The 22,631-nt window shown below is 33.3% G+C and overlaps 2 protein-coding genes across 9 annotated transcripts; both read right to left on the bottom strand.

Annotated features, from left to right (window-relative positions):
• Positions 1 to 402: 402 nt before the first annotated feature.
• LOC104704412 (aminodeoxychorismate synthase, chloroplastic) lies at positions 403 to 5,428 on the bottom strand. Of its 8 annotated transcripts, none has more exons than XR_015562386.1 (14): positions 5,252 to 5,397; positions 4,558 to 4,917; positions 4,319 to 4,450; positions 4,167 to 4,234; positions 3,958 to 4,022; positions 3,700 to 3,766; positions 3,354 to 3,614; positions 3,146 to 3,272; positions 2,673 to 2,983; positions 2,459 to 2,576; positions 2,181 to 2,283; positions 1,964 to 2,046; positions 1,234 to 1,851; positions 403 to 1,008 (listed from the first exon to the last, which is right to left on the bottom strand). XR_015562386.1 is itself a non-coding variant. In XM_087459358.1 (14 exons), the coding sequence occupies exons 2-14, from the start codon at positions 4,910 to 4,912 to the stop codon at positions 510 to 512; spliced, it is 2,769 nt and encodes a 922-aa protein (XP_087315484.1). In that variant the 5' UTR covers positions 4,913 to 4,917; positions 5,252 to 5,428; the 3' UTR covers positions 403 to 509. The 8 variants fall into 8 exon arrangements, 7 of the variants coding, with proteins under 7 accessions (XP_087315484.1, XP_087315486.1, XP_087315490.1 ...); XM_087459358.1 differs by having other exon boundaries at positions 2,497 to 2,576; positions 5,252 to 5,428; XM_087459360.1 differs by having other exon boundaries at positions 2,497 to 2,576; positions 2,673 to 2,972.
• A 7,669-nt stretch (positions 5,429 to 13,097) lies between these two features.
• On the bottom strand, positions 13,098 to 15,985 carry LOC104700627 (putative protein phosphatase 2C 23). The gene is made up of 4 exons (XM_010416165.3): positions 14,084 to 15,985; positions 13,869 to 13,982; positions 13,520 to 13,784; positions 13,098 to 13,420 (listed from the first exon to the last, which is right to left on the bottom strand). Exons 1-4 carry the CDS (start codon positions 15,590 to 15,592, stop codon positions 13,305 to 13,307), a joined length of 2,004 nt encoding a protein of 667 aa, XP_010414467.2. The 5' UTR covers positions 15,593 to 15,985; the 3' UTR covers positions 13,098 to 13,304.
• Positions 15,986 to 22,631: the final 6,646 nt, after the last annotated feature.

Here is a 22,631-nt window from a genome sequence, read left to right as displayed (position 1 = left end):
TGTTCTGTCATCTTTCATGGCAGTACAAACAACAAAATTAGTTTAAAGGTTTAAAGTGTTAGTGAAATCATTTTAAAGGTTTATAATGTTAATGAAATTCTCTCGAGGTTTAAAGTGCTATCCAGTGACACTTTGAAAGTTTAAAATGTGATTTTCCCTAAAAAAACTTGGATTAAAAGAATAAGCTTTTTACTTTTAATGGTCACCAATTTTGCAAGCAACTGTCGAATGATGATTCATGGATATGATTTACGTCTGCAGTCTGAACTCAATAAATGAAACATTAGTACTCAAATTGTGAAAGTGAAAGACGTTCGAGTGGGGTTTACAAATTTTATCTTAATTGTACCACAAAAACAATTTATTATTTAGTTTTTGAATTTTGAGCCAAATCAACTCGTATGCCAATAAAAAAATTTATAAAAATAACAAATGATACCTGTTTTGAAGCCACATACACACACACACAGCAAAAACAATTGTTTTGAACTTTGAAGAGACAGACAAGACTATTGTCTCCTCGGATCATTACAAAACTCCAAGACTGCATTAGCAGGAGCTCTAGTCTTAAGAATCATCTCCTCAAACTCATCTTCTGGGTTTGATAATGCAACTATTGCTCCTCCTGCTCCAATGGTAGCTTCATCTTCATGTATCACAACTGTTCTTATCACAATATTGAGATCGAATGTACCATTATATGAGAAATACCCAATTGAGCCAGAGTAAAGGCCTCTCGAACAGTTTTCTAGAGAATCAAGAATCTCAACGGATCTTAGTTTTGGTGCACCGGTCATTGAACCGCCAGGGAATGCTGCTCTTACACATTCGACTGGACTTATATCTGGTTTTTTCAGTCCACGGATTGTGCTCACCATAGTGTGTACTGTTGTGTATGATTCCACGTCCATGAGGTTAGGTACATGGACTGAGCCAGGCTCACAGACACGACCGAGATCATTCCTTAGAAGGTCAACAATCATCAGATTCTCAGCTTGATTCTTCTCACTGTTACAAAACAGAGAAAGAAATGAACAATGTTAAAGTAGCATTGATGCAGGACAAATTCAGAACCAAGACTTAAGCTCGTCGAAGATGTAATACGGCACATACTTTACGGGGAGAACTTGGTTATGGTAAAGCCAAAATATATAAGACCGACCATTCTAAAATTATCCGAGACATTTATGATATGCAAAGGCTAAGTAATGGGGAAATGTGTTTTTGGAGTACCTCAGTTTTAATTGCAATTTAAGAAGTTCATCTTCTTCAGGTGTGGAGCCACGAGCTACAGTACCCTTAATCGGTTTTGCTTCTAACATTCCATTTCTGTCCAGCTTAAGAAACCTTTCAGGGGACGAACAGCATAAAGACAGATTTGCATTTGAGAAGTTGAGAAAGGCTGCATATGGTGCTGGATTCCTTTCTCTCAGGTAGACATAAATCCCCAAAGAATCAGCATTGCCTATTTTCCTTCTGTTCTGAGTAGTGAGACAAAGCTCGTAGCTCTCCCCGTCTTTGATGTACGCCATACATCTCTCAACATCATTTATATACTGCTCTTTGGATTTGTCAGGGATAAAACTTTCTTTGCATTGAGATGAATCTATAACAGGAAGTGTTTGATCCTTCCACTTTCCCGTGGACGAAACTCTCAGATTAGTGAGCTTCTCTTCAGCATCATTCAGGAAAGAGCTTTCTGTGGTTCCCTCTTCGTAAAGAGATAATACATAAACATCATCAAGTTGATGATCAATGGCGACAACATTATCTGCAAAGAAAAAACATGCATCTGGAGCCTTGGATTTGTGAAGATTAATTGGCATTCCACATTCCACTTTAATATCATACCTGCACCAGAGATAAGGTTAATCAAACAATCATTCCAGAAGTCTTCTAACATAATTGTACAATCGAAAAAGCTTGCAAGAGAGATTCACGGTAAAGATAATTAAACACATACCCAATACAACCTACGTAGCCACCACAAAAGTCAAAAGGCAACCCTGTGAAGTCCTTCTCATCATAAGAGATAGATGCAAGCTCCTGGGAAAAAAACAGTTGACATCCACCCATGAGTCCCAATTTTACTATTCTATAATCTATTTCATTCCACTCTAGAAAGGAGAGATAAGCTTTGACATCCATAGTTCCATACTGAGTTAAGTCTTTCTTTATACCTTACGTAGAAAATCAAGAAAGCCTTCTTCCAAGAATCGTTTCTCAGTCGAGGCCTGGGAATCTTCAATCAGAAGATGTCCCGCATGTTTAGATGTAATCTCGCTGAAAACACAAGTCATAAGCTCAATGTTTCAGTCCCATGATATGATGCATGACTGTGTAGATTATCTTAGCCATATCAATATAGTCTCACAATGACCCAAGCACAAATGTACGGTTAAGAAAATGTGCAGGAAGAAGGGTTATGGCTCTCAAGTTAAAAAAAAAGAACATAAACCTTTGTCGTATAGAGAAAAAGTAGGTCATGCGTAAAACCTTTGATCAGATAAACTAAATGTCAACTGCTTCCATAGAGATCCACCTTTACCTCCCATGAAAGAAAATCGTCCTCTAGCCTGGAACAATGGGAAACATTATCTTGTCACACGGAGGCTAGCACAACAAAACAGCAGTAACAGTCAGCAACTATGGTGAGAAAATAGACTACCAACCTTGTCACTAGAAGAAGTATCCAGCCAAAAAGTATCATTCCCTCTATTCTTGCCAAAGAGTTCTATGAATATATTTCTTGCTCCACCAAGTTTATGTGCAAGACGTTCATGCTTCTTCCATTTCAACCTCAGCAATTTTACATGAGGTTTTGAATATGATAAATCCGCCAGATCGAAGACGTCTACACCATTTGTCTTGGCAGCAAACAGAGACTTCTTAGGGTTCTCATAATAACTAGAACCATTTCCTCTAAATCTATTTCTGGAAAGTTCCTTCAGGAATTGAGTAGCACCAGTCACCTGCATGTTTGCTAAAAAATATTTATTATTCAGGAGAAGCTCCAAGACAGTTAATCATAAAGTTACACCACAGGGTACTAGAACTAAACTAAGTCATAGATTGGGACAAGGGAAGAGAGAAGCAGAAATGACAATCTATTTATAATGGAACCATTAAACTTAAAGGAGCTCACCAGTGTCATTTATGTTTCTTCGAAGCAAGGATGGAGATTTAGAGCGACTCCAATAATCCACAGTTATGTCTTTGAAATTTTTGAATAATTGACTTCCATAGGTAGTAGCAATACTCTCTGGATGAAACTAAAAGCAAAATGCATGTCAAAATCAGCCGACGAATGGAGGAAAATTTAGTACGAATATGATCTCTAATAATCATCAAACCTGTAAACCATAATGGGGAAGTGAAGAATGCATGATCCCCATGAGAATGTGTCTATTTTGTTTTCCATCAACATGGGACGTAGGCCAATGACTTCGATTTTCCAACTTTTCTGAAACAGGGATGACAGATCCGCTTCCCAGTGGGCTTCCCGTGTTCTTCTCAGAGAAAGAACCAGTGTCATCATAAATAGTCCATGCTATTGGTACAAGTTCCTTTGGTAGTGATTCCTTATCTATGATCAGTGAATGGTATCTAACAACCTACAGAAATGAACCCGCAACAGAAATTTTACTCTGTATCTAAAGAGATCAATGAATATTGCATGTATAAAAGTAGATGACCTGCCTTGAAATCAGAGTTTCTCCCAGATGGAATATCAGAAAACAATATGTTCCCATCATGTTCAATCCCACTACAAGAAGAAGATGGAAATCATGAGAAAAATATCTAACAGACACTGAGAAATGAAAAATGACCACAATACCAACATCTTTACACTTGTTTCAGTAGACAAAAATTGAATCCATGATAAGAGAGGGATTATTAAAAGGCACAGAGAGAGCATTTGAAAAAGTCCGGCATACTAATCACATTTGTCAATACCTCAACCGTCCATGGACTGGTTCCGGGGCATGGACTACTTGAGCTCCATGGACATATCCCAATGCCTGCCAAAACATGTTTTATTTTTTACAGAAAGAACCATAGAGAGAGATAAACTAGCTCATTTTCATGTTTGTAGCCAATAAAACTGAACACGCAGAAAACAATTAACAAATGAAGTGCTGCCATCTTAATGAAGACAATATTACCTGGTGGCCAAGGCAGACGCCTAGAATTGGAATATCACGACACTCACGCAAAAGACGAAGACATATTCCTGCAGAGCAAAACAAAAGTTCGAGAAAAAACACAAACAAAGGTGCAAAAACTCAGTAAAAAAACTAGATTAACTGGCTGATACCTATATCAGCTGGGCACATGGGCGAGCCAGGACCAGGTGATATCACAATATTATCAAAAGCAACATCTTCATATAAGTAATGGTAAGCTTCTTCCCACGTCCACTCATCATTCCGAATAACCACAGGAGGCACTACACAGGATACCAAAAAAACAAAATAGTTTAAATAACACACTGAATCCATCTTTTAGAGATTAACAGAGAGAAAGACAACAAAAACAAAACTAAGAAGCTACTACCTCCATTAATAGTACTCAAAGCCTGATAAATATTGAACGTATAACTATCATAATTATCAATTAACAAAGTCCTCACAACACCAAGCTTCTCTACAGGTTCTCTTCTCTGTAAACTCTTCTTAACAATCGACGAATCTTCCAATTGTCCTGGCACAAACCGGCTTGACGCCAAAACCTTCCTCGTACTACCACGAAGACAAGGCAAATCAATGTAATTCCTCTTCCATTTCTCACCAAACTTAGCCAATTCAGGAGCAAACAACAACCGCCTCGCTACCGGAAACCTCAGAACATTGTCACTAGCAGCATATGAAATCTCAGAAGATGTTGAGCAAAACGAAAAATTCATGTTCATAGCTCCTGTAACCAACGAGGGGACACACACAAAGACATTATCACAAATGGTTCTGAGAGTGTGAAAACTATAAAACAGAGCAAAAAAATTAGGGTTCATTATCTCACATAAATCAACTTCAAAAAGTTCTCATTTTCCTAAACATCAGTATCGATTCCCAAATCCAAAAAACTTATACAATACATCCAAAATTACGAGAAGCATAAGGTCTGATTCAATCTCACTACTTAATCTACACCAAACGATCTAAGAAATCAAACACAAGCATCTGGAGAAAACGAAGAGCTAAGATAGTGGGAGGGAAAATGAAAACGGAACGGACAAAAAAAGAAGACTTACGTTTAACGGAACGAAACGAAACGAAGATGATTTCGCAAAAGCTTGAATCGTATAAAGGAAGAAACTGGAAGAAGCTTTGGTGCTATATTGCTTTGCACTGAGAGAGAGAGAGAGAGAGAGAGAGGAATCAATGGTGAGGAAGGAAGAGGGAGGAAGAAAAACAAAATGGCTTTTTATAACGAAAGGAAGAAAATTAAAAATGGAAATAAACTTTTTAACTTTTTACAATAAAAAAATGTATCAATTATAGAAATCAATTATTGGAATAAACTGTTCAAATATTTTAAAATAATTTAATTTACAATAATTAGACATCCATGATTTTATCATGGCCCTATCCAGAAGATTTTTTTGGTATGTAAAAAGATAAAAAAAAAAAAAAAAAAAAAAAAAAAAAAAACAATAAACTAATCATAAATATCTATATCCACTGAAGTAATAATACACTTCCCAAAAAAAATATATAAATAATTTAATGTTTGCTATCCACTAAAAATGTGAATAGTTGCAGCGGTCAGAGCGGACAAATCCATCAGCAGATTAGACCGTTTTTTATTTACCATTCATCAAATACAGTCCACAGTGGTACGGTCTAAAGATTATAGAAAGAAAACCGCTGTGGACCAACTGCGGACCGTTTTTGTATACAAATAAAGTTGGTCCGCAGCAGTCTGCTGGCTGCCCTATTTTTGGGGAGGTCTAAACCGTTGATGGATTTGGCCGCCCCGACCGCAGTCACCATTCAGACCCTAAATTGAATTCAAATGGTTTTTTCCCCTTTCCATACAAAAAAATTTATTTATAAAATATCATAATTATTCCCTAAGTTCTATATATTAAGGGAATTGCGTTCTATAACCCAAAAAATAATAATAATTAACTGAAAAACTATACTAACCATAAAAAGATGATATAGTGAATATTTTATATAATAATTATAACATTAATCTTCTATTATTATCCTCCACCACCACCTCTTGCCACCATCTCTGGCCACCACTGTCGGCCACTACCGCCGGCCACCACTTCCAACCACACCTCTGGCCACACCTCTGGCCACCTTCCGGCCACACCTCCAGCCACCTTCCGACCACACCTCCGGCCACCTTCCGACCACCTTCCGGCCATTACCGCCGGCCACCTTCTTCCACCACCTCTCACCTCAACTGGTAATTTTCATTACCCTTTGTATCATTCACTTAGTATTTTGAATTAGTATGCTATATCCTTAAATATATTTTCAATCTTGGCTACCTACCTAATTCACCCATGTATAAAACAAAGTTGTCAAAAAAAAAAAAAAAAACAAAGAAGAGTTTTGGTATTTGTTTGTCGATATGTCTACAAGATAGAACCTAGTTTTAAAACTGTTTTACAAAAAAATAAGAAAATTTTCAAAATAACATATTTAAACAATTAATAATTAAGTTTTCATTAATATTGTAAGTAAACTTATTCCCCTCCTGTGCTTAAAAGTATATTTATTAAATTAAACTCTAATAATTTTTCCCATACAATCTTATGCTAGAAAAATTCCTACCTATTCCCTGAATTATATATTTATATGTATAACATAGAAGAGTTTTTTTTTTTTGGTCTTTGTTGTTCCATATGGTCTTTGTTGTTAAATACCATATTTATATAGAAGAGCTTCTTTGTTATATGTAGTCTTTGTTATATACATAGAATTTTATCATATTTATATTATTAAAATTTATAGTCTTTATAAATAGTCTTTGTTATATATAGACTCATATAGTCTTTGTTATATATAGACTCATATAGTCTTTGTTATATATGGACTCATATAGTCTTTGTTATATATAGTCTTAAAATTTATAGCCTTTGTTATATACATATAATTCTTTGTTATATGGTCTTTTTTATATATAGTCTTTGTTATATATATTATTTAATGAAATTTATAAAATTTATCAAGTGAAATAAATGGTATTTAATAAGAAACTCAATTTTTTTAAATATGGTATTTCACATTTTCTAAATTTTAATAATAAAAAATTATAGTCTTTGACTCTTTGTTATACATATAAATATATAATTCAGGGAATAGTTAGGAAATATATGGTATTTAACAAAGAAACTCTTCTATGTTATACATATAAATATGGTATTTGACATTTTCATATAATTTTTTATTATTAAAATTTAGAAAATGTCAAATACCATATTTTTAAAAACTGAGTTTCTTATTAATACCATTTATTTCACTTGATAAATTTTATAAATTTCATCAAATATATAACAAACTCTTTAATGTATAAATAATCTATTAAAATCCTTAGTTTACTCTTTTGAAATTTTAGAGGTAAACAAATTAACACAAAATCTATAATTTTCTTTTTTTATTTTTATATTTTCTAGAGATAAAACTGAATGAGTAATGAGATTTTAACATATTGATAAAAAAAATTCTAAAATATTAAATCCATTTTGTTTTACATAGTATCAAAATGAGTCAAACTGCGAACTCAGCCCAATTCAACTCATGAATCTTATGGCTTTTCTATTGGCTGGAATTTCCAAACCAAAATTGGTTGTTAACCGTAATAAAATGTCAAGTTTTTTCAAAACAAAAAATTATGAGTTCCATTCAATCCAAAGATAATAGAAAGGCTTCACTTGTTTTAAATCTATGGGAGTTTTCACCTTAAGTTTAGTTTAATGCTCATTCAAATTTAAATTGATTTTTGGTCTTATTTATAAAATATGACTCTGAACCATTATATAAATTTTTTAGCTAATATAAGACTTTGAATACACAAATTTTCTTTTATTTGAGTAATACATGTCCATTTTAAAAGAGCCATTATAGCTGATATACAAGAAAGCTCTATACTTATATAATAGAAAATCTTATTTACATTTATGGCTTATTTGCAAAGTATAACATTTTACTGATCTTGTTTTTCCATTGTAAAAGTTACTGACACACCTGCTTTGTTATGAATTTGTGTTTATCATTTGTGTTTCCCAATTGTCACTACACCTAAAGCAGTGAGATATGAGCCTAAACGATTAAAGCACCTTATGGGTCTGTTTTTGAACTTTCTCTTGCCGGCTAGGAACCAAAGCTTTGCCTCCCCCATGGAGCACCCTTCTAAAAGCTCAGTTGCATTATTTGTGCGAGCTGTCTATAACCACTTGTTGGTTGAGGATTTCGCGAAGCCCGTCTTCATGGTCGAACTCGCTATGGTCCCGATAGATCTTTCAAACGCTGCAAGCCTTTCAAAGCTGAGCATTTATTTGGAAAACTCGTGGAACCACTATCTGTATTTTCATTGTATTTTTCTAGCTTTCGGTTGTATGAACTATACTCTTTTGAGGACTTAAGTAATGAAAATCCTTGTTTGAACAAAAAAAAAAAAAAAAAGTTGGGATGAAATGCAGCAATAAAATTTTTTTGAAATGATATAAACTATTGATGACTTACCTGCAATGTATGACCTTTCTTTTTGGCTTAATTCTAGGGTATATATTTCAATAGGCCTGGGCAAAAAAACCGGAACCAAAAATCCAAACCTGAACCAACCCGAAAATATGGACCCGAATCCAAATCCGGAACCGGTAAAATACCCTATTGGGTCCTAATTTTCTAAACCCGAAAACCCGGAACCGAACCCAGGATCGAACCGAGAACCGAATGGGTACCCGACATACCGGAAATAAAATAATATACATAAAATATTAGTTATAATAGGTTTATTTATAATATAGTTATTCAAAACTATAGCTTAAAATTCAAAAATATTAATTTTTTCTAGACCAAAATACTTAAAATAACCAAAATTATATTGAAATGTTTAGCTATATATTCAAAAATTTAACCAAAACTTTTAAAATTTAAATTTTTAAAGTTTTTTTCTTAATATTAAGCATTAAAAATTTCGGATAATCGGGTAAAATTTTGGGTAATCGGGTACAAAATACTCGAACCCAAATGATACCCGATTTTTTCCGGGTATTTATAGGTTCTAAAATTTTAGACCCAAACCGATCTGAACCCAATAAGACCCGAACCAAATTCGAACCGATATTTTCTATTTACCCTAATGGTCCTAAACTCCTCTACCTGAAAGACCCGAACCCGATCGATCCCTATCCGAACCCGACCCGAGTACCCGAATGTCGAGGGCTAGATTTCAAAACCTAAACTCTTATCTCTAAGTATTTTTAAATTTCTACAAAATATGATTGTCACCGTAAATTTTTATATTTGTTTTTTGTTTTTATCTTACTTCTTTCATCTTTTCTCTACTTTATGTCTTTTTTATTTTTAAATATCAATCATATTTTAAATTTACATTTAAATAAACCAAATTTTTAGAATACAAACATATAAGCTCTATATAAACACAATTGTCGAATATTATATATGTTTATATAAAACTATATATAAATAACTGTCACATAATATCTATATATATATATATATATAAAAACCAATTGATTAGTTGACATAAAAACTATAGATCCAAATTTTTCACTATAATCTTGTTACCTTTTAATCTAAGTCGAGTGTACCTCAACTCTGCATATTTATTTTGTGTTATTTTTTTTTGGTGATATTTTTTTTTATATTATATTACTCTCATTAAGGTTTATTCCAAGTCCCTTACGAGAACATCTTTGTAAGGAGTATTACTCCAAATTCCGTCCAGCAACAAACCAATATGGGCTTTTAAGGAAAAGAACCCCACTGCAGTTTGTCAACTGCTTTAGTCACCAACGGTAATAAAGAAGAGTTCTACGCTCCATACAATCAAGGCTCCGAAGACAGGTGAAGAACAGATTATCTGCTCTTCATCACCGATCCTATGTGATTGATGATGACACTTGTCAGAAATCAATCTAGTCATTGTTATCATTAGATTTAATTCTTGTTCAGCTATATAAAGACAATATGATGTAAACGTTAAAGTTAATAATCCTTTTGAGCCTTTCCGTATTGACCAAATATATTGGAGGAGTAAGTTCTCAGGAATAATTATGGAAAAGGAATACAACCAACCTAAGATTGTGAACATATCGTTCTTAAATGAATTAGAAAGGGGATTATAATATGGTCTAGTGACTAAAGATTACTCGTACTATTCCTTTCGTTGTTTCTGTTACGAAATGTATAAATTTGAATATTCATCATCCATTGAGAATTAAACTTTTACGCATATGAAATATTATTTTATCCCGTATAAGAGTTATATATCAGGTCAAGATGTTGTTGGGGTTTTTGATGATAATTTGCTTGGATTGAAGTAGGGAAGGGGTAGTGGCTAGTGGGCATGTGTTAATGTAATTAGTAAGATTGTGAGGATTATGTTATTTGTAGACATTGAAAAGGCAGGAATTTTTTGGATACTCGATGGTCACGTAAGAGAGATTAGCGTTTACGTCAGCTGGTCCTATACGGGTGTATTGAAAGCATGATTTTGGAGGATTTGATGAGATTTAGGAAATTTGGAATTTTGATAGATTTTAGAGAAGTTAATATGATTGATGGTAAAATTCTTTCAAATCCCACCTCAAACCATGAGATTTGGATTTCGATATTTTTAACTAAACAAATCCTCTCAAATCTTCCATAATCCCAAAAACTTATTAAAATCCAAAACCACAAATTGTTTTGAATAACAGTGGATTTTAAAATAGATTTTTAAATCATCAATTCAATAACAATGGATTTTAATGAACTTTTTAAAATTCATGATTGCATAACATAAGATTTGTAAATTTTACACAAATCACTTAAAATGTCAAGTTGAATACACCCCTCTTAGAATTATTTGCTGGTACGGTAAATAATTAACCTTAAGCCTTATGCTTAATTAGGATTTAGGATCTATAGGCAAAAATTCTCCAAAATGCTCCATATAGACCAGTTTATACCATGTACTGATTAGTTTGGTATGCTTCCGGTTTAGTCTGATTCTGATATCCACATCAACAATACAAAATCACGATGGATTTGGTTTGCCTGCATCACTCTAAAACTTGAGATAAATAAACCTTGCATTTAATAATTTGCAGTTGACTAAATAGAAACTTTGTGCAATAATAATACATAAAATAAAAACATACATTAAAAAAAAAACAATATACACGTCATGCTTTGCCGTATTTTGATCCAAGACTCTTGTTGGCTGATGTAGCCAATAGTGAAGAGCTCCACAAAAAATTCAACATCGTCTCGAGTAATCAGCTACGACCTACGAGCAATGGGAGCTCCCGTTCAGACAATTTTTGGTGAAGTGGTTGTGCAATGGGAGCAGATGCAAGCTTTGGTGATGTGGAGGGATCCATGAACGACATGTATATTAGTGGAGATGTGTTTATATATTACTTACAACGCATAAGATTATTATGAACGTTTTCATAACAATGTGGAATTCTATCCGTAATACTCAGATCTCCAACTAACGATTTTACATACACCATATTTTGATGGATAGGTCAATCTGTAACATATAAATTCACCACAAATGACTTTGCCTACATTATTTTAAAACTTTCGTGAAACTTCATATCTAATCATTTGTAATAAACCAAGTGTTGATGCAATGATGCAATAATGAATTTTTTGTAAATATAATGCTTAATGAAAGGAGAATTTGTTAGATACTCTTTTCAAAAATATCTGTTTTTTGAACATTTTCATTTTTATCATCTTTTACACAATTACAATATGTTAAATTAATTTTTGGAATTTTTTTTTTTAGGTTTGGGTTCTCTATGTTACATTTAGGATATAGTTTTGAAGGGTTAGATTTAGTATTTAGAGTTTAAGACTTAGAATGTAGTTGTTTTATACATAGAAAATTGGTATTTTTGAAAATAGACACCATAAAAGGATATTTTAAAAAAGTGACATAGGAAAAAAATATTTTTAAAAATCTTCCTTATTGAAAAACTTATTTTTTTAATAAATTATGAAAGATGGGTTGGTAAAGTTTTGAAAAATTATCGTCACTTTGCAAAATTAACACAATGACTCTTGTCAATCTTATCGATGAAGATTTTCAAATAAGTAAGCAGTTTTAACCCTCAGTTAATGAATATGTTATCCACCAAATTAAAAAAAGTGTTAATAAAGTTTTTTTTCTGATTCACCATTTAAATTTTTTTAACAAGTTTACTAAACGTTAATTACATTTTTAAAGAGTTACATTGAAAACTAAGACATTAATTTTAAAACAGAAATATATTTCTTGAACAACGCTTGTTTTTTTTGGAAAGTGATAGACTGGTAGTACTATTCTAAGTTTGAGAATTATATTATGCTAACTCCTGCAACACGTATTAGCTTCCAAATTGTCATTTTACAAATCTTGTTTCAGCTTAATCGACATCTCTATGCATTGTGAAAATGTGGATCACGACTAGAGAATTGTATAATGGGGACTAAAACCAGAAAGATCCAAAATTGTGTTGCCTTTAGTTGGTGGAAATAGTACAGAAACAGAGAGGCCAAGATTTGGTGGGAAGCAAGATAGTTAAGTGAAGTCTGATTTAATTCATAAATGGGACAAGATTTGATATCCACCACTTCCTCTTCTTCTTCTTCTTCTTCTTCCAACATTTACTTCTCTATTCTATTACACGTAGAAGTTGGAAGACACTAACTACTTCAATAGCTTGCATTGACCAATAAGCAAAGGGTTTCCACAAATGTCGAATCTATATATCTAAGTGTCTTAAATTCGAAGTCAAAGGGTTGGTTTTGAAGCCTAGATTCATCTTTTGAATACGGAATTAATGATAACAAATAAACAATCAAAACAGATAGATAAAAGACATGGACTTGTGTGTCTTAATGAGACTTGTGCTTTGATTCCAGAGGCAAAACTTTTTCTTACTGTTTATTAACATATAATAATAGTACATCAGTGAACCAGTCTACCCGAGTTTCTGAGGTTTTAGATTCGATGTGAGATCGACACTTAAAACTCAAACTCATAAAACTAATCAGTTGCATCGAACCATATTCATCTCAGAAACACTTTTTAAGTTTTCTCTATGTTCATTATATGGTTTTGGTTTATACACAAGATTTCCACATTCTTCCTTCTAAAGAGATGACTACAATGGAAACATCATCGTGGTACCGTCTCCGTTCCCCTTGTGGTATCTCAAGCAGTTCATGGAAATCCATACCTAGAAACATCAATGGAAAAAAAAAAAAAAAACTTAAAATCCCATTTTTACACTAGCCCCCCATTACTTTGATTCAAATATCTCGTATCAGATTATTACCAGCTTTCTTGGCAGCACGGAAAAGAAGCTCTTGAATCAAATGCTGAGCCGGGTCACCTTCAGGTTGTAATGTGATAAAGAGTTCAACCTCCGAAACCGCTTCTTCGTTTGTGAAGTATTGGTAGAGACCATCCGAGGATAGTATCAGAAACTGGTCTTTGGATCCTAATCTATGATGGTAAAGTGCTGGCAAACAATTGATGTAAGGAGACGTCCCTTTGTAATCGATTTGAAACATCTCAAGTAGTGCATTATTCCATTTAGGCTGCAAATGAAAATATGATCCCAAAAGTTAAAACTTCTGATTCAAGATTCCAAGAATCAAGAACTGAAACATGTTTAAACATACCTGTTTGAGGAAACCGGCGCCAAAAGCTCTTGTAACCTTCAACGAACCTTTAACACGTTCATTAGTCACCGCGGTTGCATCATCAGGATGCTCCTTTCTAATCCTATCAACTTCCTGAACAACAACAACAACAACAAAAAACAAGACTTTCATTAAGCTAAAAACACCATCAACACTTCGATTAAATGACTGCATTAGTGTTCCTCCTCTCTTACCTCTTCTACATTTGTGCTATGATCAACAGTAAGTTGAAAAGCTGATAAATTAGGAACCAAACTAGCTCCTTCAACATCATCACAACAACCATCAAAATCATTCATTGTTTCTTCATTGATACGTTCCAAATCTTGTCTAATCTTCCCAATCCAATACTCAGTCTCAGCTTTTTGCCCAAGAACAGCTCTACTGTCACCAACGTTCATCAAATAAACATCTTCACCTTTCATCAACATCACTAAAACACAAGAACCCATTAAAGCTAGTTCAGGATTTTCGTCGAGCATCATATCTGCAATCTCCAAGTAAGCTTCTTCCGTCTTCTTCAGAGCTTGTGACAAAGCTTTCAGAACATCAGACGAACTCGGATCCGGATCTTGATCCGACCCATTACTCCGATCCTTCAGTAAACGGTCAAGATCGAGCCTTTCTCGATCCCACTCACATCTCCACCGTCGTTGACTTTCTTCCCAGTTCTTTGACTTTTTCTCCTCAGAACTCGAGTCGCGATTCTCTACATCGGTTTCATCGGAAGATTTTGCATCCGGTTTAGGATCGTCCCATAACAATCCCTTGAGCTCACGATGAACGGCTGGATATAAATGAGAGAGTAAATAATCAGGCGCATCTGGACCGTTGAATCCATCGTAGATTCCAACGAAGAGCCATCCATGTTCTTCCGATACAACCACATGCACACGATCCTCGCCAGCTTTACCTTGTGCCCATTGAAGATTCTGGCTTTCTAACGAAACGTCGTCGTCTAGTAAACTCCCTTCACTACTAAAATTCAAGCTACTATTAACAGTGAGATTATTCTCGTTCTGGTGCTGAGTCTGGTTCTGGATCCGGGTTTTATCCGACCCGAATACCCAATCGGGTACTTTAACCGGTTTGATCGGAGCAACGATCGAGTTTTGTCCTCTAGTAATCGTCTTCGAAATTGCGCGACGGAGAACCCGAACTAAAGATCCTTTTCTTGACCCGACCCGGTTATTAGCTAAACTGTGAGAGAAGCTACGTTGAAATTGATCAGAACCGGAAACCGGACCGGAAGAACCATCAAGTGGACCGGACATGAAACCTCTCTCAATCGGACCGGAAAGGAACCCTCTCTCTAACGGACTCGAACCGGGTACAATCGGACCGGAGCTTCTCGGGATCGGCTGCAAAGGAATCGACGCGAACGACGTCGTGCTCTCGAACGCGGCGGCTCGGTCGATGTGTCCGTAAGGATCATATAGAGAAGTGGAGAGCGGAGTGGCAGCGTTGGCACTAACGGAAGCGCCGGAGATCGTACGGAACGTGGTGGTTTCTTCTTCGGAGTGAACTTTAGAAGAGGAAACACGGGTCGGGTCGGGTCTAACGTAGCAGAAAGAGTGACCTAAACCTTCGTCTAAAGGATCTGGTTCGAGGGTTGATGATGATAACTCGGGTTTTTTTATGTTCCGGCGAGTTTCTCCGGCGCCGGTGAAACATTTAGTAAGCTTTCCGATTCCGTTACCCATCTGAAAAAAAATGAAAAAGGAACAATTTTTTTTTTATGGGGATTGAGAATTCAGATAGAAAGAACGTGTTTTTTTTTTGTTTAGATTACAATTGAAGTTGTTCATCCATGGTGTAAGAGAGAGAGAGAGAGGTTGAAGAAGATGATGAGATATGAGAGAGAGAAAGAGAGTTGACTTGTGTGCAAGAAAAATGATTTTTTTGAGTGGGAAAATTATAAAGGAGGAAGAAGAGAATAATATAAGTAGAAAAAAATAAATAGAAAATATTATTATAATATTATTCTGTTACGTTATGTTAAATCCGAAAAGGAGAAAAAAAAAATTGATGAAAATGAGGGAATTTTTATTTTTATTAATTGCAAACGAGGTCTCTTGACGAAGAAGAGGGTTGACTCGTGGCAAAGGCAAAAGGTTGGAGTTTTTATGAACTTACTCAGGGGGTTTTCAAATGTGTGTCTTGTAGTATTACTGTTTACTTACTCTCGTAAACAAGCGCGTCTAGGTCCCTAGGAGATGTGCTTAGTTCAAAATTTTACATAGTAATGTTTTATGAAATAACATGTTATAAGATTGTCAAAGAAAAAATTACAAAATTAACATCTGTTTAAAACTCTACGCATAAATCTATATTTTGAAATATTTTGTATAAACTAAGAAAATTTTGAATTATATATTTTGTATATGAATTTATGTAATGTAATTGTAATTTAAATAATAGATTCAATGAAAAATAATTTTAGAATATGAATAAAGTTCATTATAATAAAGGATTAATTAGTGCCTATATACTACAAAGATCATTGCGCGTGGGAATGAAAACTGAAATGATCATCTTACAATTTTAGTAACTATAAACTCAAATTTTGTGGAAAATCATACCAAAGTCAATTAAGGAAATAAAGACTTTTTTCTTTTTTCTTTTAATAGTAAGAAATTAAAAGTCAAAATAGCTACAGTTTCCTTCAAACAACAAACATTTTTTATAAATGAGAGACTACTTCGTAAGTTGTGCATCTGATCACCGTTGGATCACGTGATGATGATCTAAGAGTTCGCCACGTGTCTTACGATTACTGAATCTTCCGTTAGTTCATAAATTCTCGTCAACTCTCTCAAATGAGTTTTTATTTTTTTGCCTGCCTCTTCGGCTCTCACCCGCACCCTCTGCATCTGCTTCACTACTTACCATCACTATCTCCTATGTCATAAGTATTTTTTAAAATCTGAAACTTTTATTTATTTCTTCTTTTTATTTTATATTTTCCCAACTAAAAAAAACTTATAATGTACTCTACATTATATTTAATGATTTTTATTAATTATTTAAAGTCTAATGCTAGATTTTTTTTTTGTTGGAGTGGGTGGTAGTTTATATTTATATATTGTAGTTGGAGGTTGTGATAATTACTAATCTAAATCACGCCAGCAGGATTCGAATGTTTGAATCATTTTTTTTTGTTTGGTTTGCTTAACGATCTGATTGGATGTAGACCAAAATGAAGTGATTCATGATACACATTATGTTTGCACATATAGCAACATGCATACTTTTATTTACAACAACATATCAAATTATGTCTGATTTGATAATTTAGACGGAAAAAAGCAAGTAAGAGTTGAAGAACAAATAGTTTAAATAACAAAAAAAATTAATTATATAGTTTTTGATAAAATATGGAATGAGAACTTTTAGGTAATTTAATAAGATTCGAAAACTATTTACTACTCAGAACAAGAGTTCTTTGCATGCTAACCCTTAAATTTTAGTTCTATATAAATATTTAAAGCTAATATATATCTGTTTTTATATAAAAAGTAAGCATTATTAAGAGAATAAATAATTTAATTAACAAAAATCTAATTAAATTATTTTGATAAAAAATGGAACAAAAAAAATTTAAGTAACGTAATAAGTTCGGAAAACTATCTAACTCAAACACGAGTTTCTTGCATGCTAAACCCAAATTTCAGTTCTATGTAAATATTTAAAGTCAATATTCTTGATGTATATTGGATACGATTTTGACATCTCCGTTACAAACCCATCTTTTATATTAAAAAAAATTGAGCATCGTTTCTTTCATGAAAACCCGTTACTATTTAAGATTTCTTCGATATTTGGCTTTAAAAAAATTCAAGTAATAAATTTTGGGATTTGGATTCATTGCACCTAAAATTTAAACAAAAAAGTGAGCAAAGTGTATATTAATCTTTTAAATAAATTGAGAAAAACATGTAAGAAATTTTATACAAATCCAATTCAATTAAAATTTCGAAGAAACAAAGAATATGTAATCCATTGCCTTTTAAATTGACTCATGTTCTTGTCTAAGTGTTGAATTTCGGGGTAAAAGTTTGTTTCATTATTTAAAAACTGAGATGAACTGTAACATATTTGAAAATATCCACTCCAAATTCAATCCTCTTAATTTTTAGGTCTTAACAAATAAAATGAGAAACTGGTTTGGATAGTCTTTAGTGTTGACCGTGCATTGTATTGATTTGAAGTGGTTGAACATGTCATTTCCTCAGCATAAATTTTCCTTTAAATTTTCTAAATTTATTTATTTAGTTTAGATATATATTTTTTTCTTTTAATTTATAAGAACTAGTAAAAGAAAAAAAAAATCAATGACCTTGCTACTGAGAATGATGGACTCAAAGGACTTTCCGATTCACGTTTCACATGTTGAGTACCACCAAGTGTGAATTATTTTGATAAAGTATGGAACAAAAAATTTTAGGTAACGTAAAATCGGAAAATAATCTAACTTAAATACGAGTTTCTTGCATGCTAAACCCCAAATTTCAGTTCTATGTAAATAGTTAAAGTCAATATTCACGATGTATATTGGACACGATTCTGACATATCTGTTGCAAAACCACTCTTTATAAAAGTAAGTGAATATCGTTTGTTTCACAACTAGTTGAGATTTTTCAACATTTGGCTTAAAAAAAATCTGAAGTGTTAAATTTTGGAATTTTGAATCATTGCACCCCGGAAATTTTAAAAAAAGTGAGCAAAGTGTATATTAATGTTTTAAATAAACTGAGAAAAACGTAGTAAATTTTATGCAAATCTAATATAATTAAAATTTCAAAAAAACAAAAAAAAACATAAGTCAATGATTTTTGTTGACTGATGTTCTTGTCTAAGTGGTTAATTTTGGGCTTAAAAGTTTGTATCATTATTATAAATTGAGATGAATGTTAAAATATTTTAAATTATCCACTGCAAATTCAATCCTCTTAATTTGTAGGTCTTAACAAATAAAATGAGAAACTGGTTTGGATAGTCTTGGGGTTGACATGTGCATCGAGTGCAAGAACAAATAGTTTAAATAATAAAAAATGAATCAAATAATTTTTGATAAAATATGGAATGAGAATTTTAGGTAACATAATAAGATTGGAAAAGTATTTACTACTCGAACAAGAGTTCTTTGCATGCTAACTCCCAAATTTCAGTTATATATAAATATTAAAGCTAATACATGTCCGTTACGAAAATCTTTTTAATGTAAAAAGTAAGCATCGTTAGAGAATAAATAATTTAAATAACAAATATTTAATTGAATTATTTTTGATAAAGTATGGAACAAAAAAATTTAGATAACTTAATAAGATCGAAAAACTATCTATGTAAATATTTAAAGTTAAGATTCTCGATGTATATTAGACACGATTCTGATATAACTGTTACAAAACCACCTTTTATAAAATAAAGTGAGCATCGTTTGTTTCACAACAACCCGTTACTATTTGAGATCTTTTCAACCTTTGGCTTAAAAAAAATTTGAGTGTTATATTTTGGAATTTTTTTTTATTGCACCGGAACATAGAAAAAGAAAAAGTGAGAAAAATGTATATTAATGTTTTAAATAAACTGAGAAAAACACGTAGCAAATTTTGTAAATCCAATTTAATTAAAATTTTAAAGAAACAAAAAAAGTAATCCATTAATTTTTAAATTGACTCATGTTCTTGCCTATGTGTTGAATTTCGAGGTTAAAGCTCTTGGAGAAGTAGAATCCATCTAAGTAGTCTCGGTTTCGCGTCCTTCTTTGCCAATAAGTATTTCAAAGCCGTGTGGTCCGTGTGCACTATTACTTTGGTCCAACGGAATTCTGCTTTTTCATGAAAGTTATCGACCTAGGAATTCCATTTTGGTAGCAGGCTTCTAAATAGGCTTGAGTTTGTATCATTATTAAAAAAAAATTGAGATGGATTGTAACATATTTGAAAATATCCACTACAAATTCAATCCTCTTAATTTTTAGGTCTTAACAAATAAAATGTGAAACTGGTTTAGATAGTCTTAGTGTTGACTCGTGCATCGAGTGCAAGAACAAATAGTTTAAAATGCAAAAAATTAATTACATAATTTTTGATAAAATATGGAATGAGAATTTTAGGTAACGTAATAAGATCGGAAAACTATGTACTACTCAAACACGAGTTCTTTGCATGTTAACTCCCAAATTTCAGTTCTATAGAAATATTAAAGCTAATCATGTCCGTTACAAAACTATTTTTTTATATAAAAAGTAAGTTTCGTTAGAGAATAAATCATTTAATTAACAAAAATTTAATTGAATTATTTTTTATAAAGTATGGAACAAAAAAATTTAGGTAACGTAATAAGATCGGAAAACTATCTAACTCAAAACACGAGTTTTTTGCATGCTAAACCCCAAATTTCAGTTCTATCTAAGTAGTTAAAGTTAAGATTCTCGATGTTGAAACGACCCGACCCATTTTTTTTAAATAATAAATAATAAATAATAATATAATAATAAATAAACTACAACTAGTGGTCTCATACCCACTAGCCACCTAACCACAATCACAATCATCAGCGGAATAACCAATATCAATATCTAATAATATCCAATAATATAACCAATAAATATGACATCAACAATATCCAATAATCAAACAACAGGAAACATAGAACTAGCAACCTAGCAATGTTCTAATGACCCAACTCTAGCAATCTAGCAATGCCAGACAACATCAAACCGAGTCCCTAGAACCTCCTCCTCTTCATTGCCTTGATTCCACGATCACACTTTGCCTTTACCTGCACCACAAATACATATTGCAATGCATGAGTATTTAATAAACACTCAATAAGACAATCCTCCCATCTACTGGGCTATACACACAAGCAATAGAGTCATCTCTAACCATCAAACAACAATCAACAAACAACAAAAAACAAACCAGGACTCTGCATCGACCGACACCAACATGCATCGACCGACACCACATGGGGATGCATCGACCGACACAAAGGTTGCATCGACCGATGCAAGTCACACTTGCATCGACCGATGCAAGTCACACTTGCATCGACCGATGCAAGTCACACTTGCATCGACCGACACTCGCACTGCATCGACCGACGCATGCTCGACATAACACGAAAACCCTAAAGTTTTACGCGTCGTCCTCGCACTTGCATCGACCGACGCAAGATATGCGTCGACCGATGTAATGCCGAGCATCGTGTTTTCCCCGAAGCTTCTCACCGGATCTTCGTCCTGCAACCACAAAACTCGATCCCAAGCCACAAGAAAGCTTCCTAACGTCCCAAATAACGATCTAACAAGTCTAACAACACATAACAAGCAGATTAAAGAGTTCTCTAGCTTAGATAAGCCATGGTCCTGCACTTACCTTTCCCAAGACGAAACTGAACCTCAAACAAGCAAAACAACGCTCCTAGGAAGCTCCTACAACGATCCCAGCTACAGATCTCTACAGGAACAACCCCAAATCCCCAGAAATCTCCAAGAACACCAAGAACACTCTTTCTCTCTTTTGTTTCTCTCAAAAGCGGCCAAAGTCGACTAATGAGACAAAAGAAACGAGTAAGGGTTTTTTCCTTCCCCCTTTGCCCAAAATGCAGCGTTTCACTTAAGCCAACACGCAGAGAATTGAACATGCATCGACCGATGCACCATCTGCATCGACCGATGCAATCCCTAAACCGGGATTTCGGTTCGCGGATGTTACAGATGTATATTGGACACGAATCTGAAAAATCTATTACAAAACCACCTTTTATAAAAGAAAGTGAGCATTGGTAGTGAAATGGATAACACTAATATGTTAGTTGTTCTCCACATATATGCTGTGATTCTGTTCATATATATATCAAATCTTATGGGATCAACATTATACTTTTATGATTCACTGAAAATAGTTAATCAACCAAACATCTATTTTCAGGTTTGGTCTGCTTACATATGGTATTATGGTATATGTATTATGTTTTATGTATTATGGTATGTTTTATGTATATCCTTTAGGCATGGAATTCGCCAACACAAAAAGGAATGATCAAATTTTTTTTTGAAAAATAAGGTTTTCTATACGAAGATATTAGAGACTTCTGCCTAAAACTTAATAAAATGAGTATAAAAATATCATGTTCCTGTCCTACCAAAAACAAAATATCATGTTTCCTACCCTTTTCTTTTTTACTATAAATAGTGTTTCTCTGTTGTGAACAAATAAATATGTTTCCTAGCTAGTGTTCCCTGAACGCAGTAGAAATTTTATTAGTTTGAATAAGTGTTCCCTTCAAAGTCCACTATTTTTGCTTTCTTATGTATCGTTTGGAAAATGCAGAGCTAGATGGTGAGACTATGACTTGGTCACAAAATAAATTTATATATATTACAAATATAAAGTTGAATTTTCTTCTATATTGGTTGAGGCGTTGCCATATAAGAAATGGTGTCAAATCGTCTTATAGGAATACTGAGAAGGTAATCCACAAAATGATGCATGCGAAGAGTGCAAACAAATCATTTGTTGTCTTGCGCAAATGTTTCGAACTCATTAATTAATTCTCAAATAGTGCTTTGGTAAATAATCAAGATCTACTACAATCCTCTCGACGTTTTAGAGTTAAATCAAACTTAGTAGACACGTGGTAACTCAGGGGCAAGTTTCAATGATGGAATAAAATGTCAAATACATTTATCATTAGGCATAAAGAATTCAAGAAAATATAGTATAAGGATG

The sequence above is a fragment of the Camelina sativa genome, chromosome 7, assembly GCF_030686135.1.
Source record: "Camelina sativa cultivar CO46 ecotype springtype chromosome 7, ASM3068613v1".
Taxonomy (NCBI): Eukaryota; Viridiplantae; Streptophyta; class Magnoliopsida; order Brassicales; family Brassicaceae; genus Camelina; species Camelina sativa.
This window is presented reverse-complemented; position numbering and strand designations above follow the sequence as displayed.

Coding starts and splice junctions, on each gene's coding strand:
- LOC104700627 (XM_010416165.3), bottom strand. CDS start 15,592: ATGGGTAACGGAATCGGAAAGCTTACTAAATGTTTCACCGGCGCCGGA. Junction 13,983..14,083: donor ATAGCACAAATGTAGAAGAG/GTAAGAGAGGAG, acceptor GTTGTTGTTCAG/GAAGTTGATAGGATTAGAAA. Junction 13,785..13,868: donor GCGCCGGTTTCCTCAAACAG/GTATGTTTAAAC, acceptor TTTCATTTGCAG/CCTAAATGGAATAATGCACT.
- LOC104704412 (XM_087459358.1), bottom strand. CDS start 4,912: ATGAACATGAATTTTTCGTTTTGCTCAACATCTTCTGAGATTTCATAT. Junction 3,273..3,353: donor TTCCCCATTATGGTTTACAG/GTTTGATGATTA, acceptor TTTTGCTTTTAG/TTTCATCCAGAGAGTATTGC. Junction 2,284..2,496: donor TTTAGTTTATCTGATCAAAG/GTTTTACGCATG, acceptor TTGTGTTTTCAG/CGAGATTACATCTAAACATG.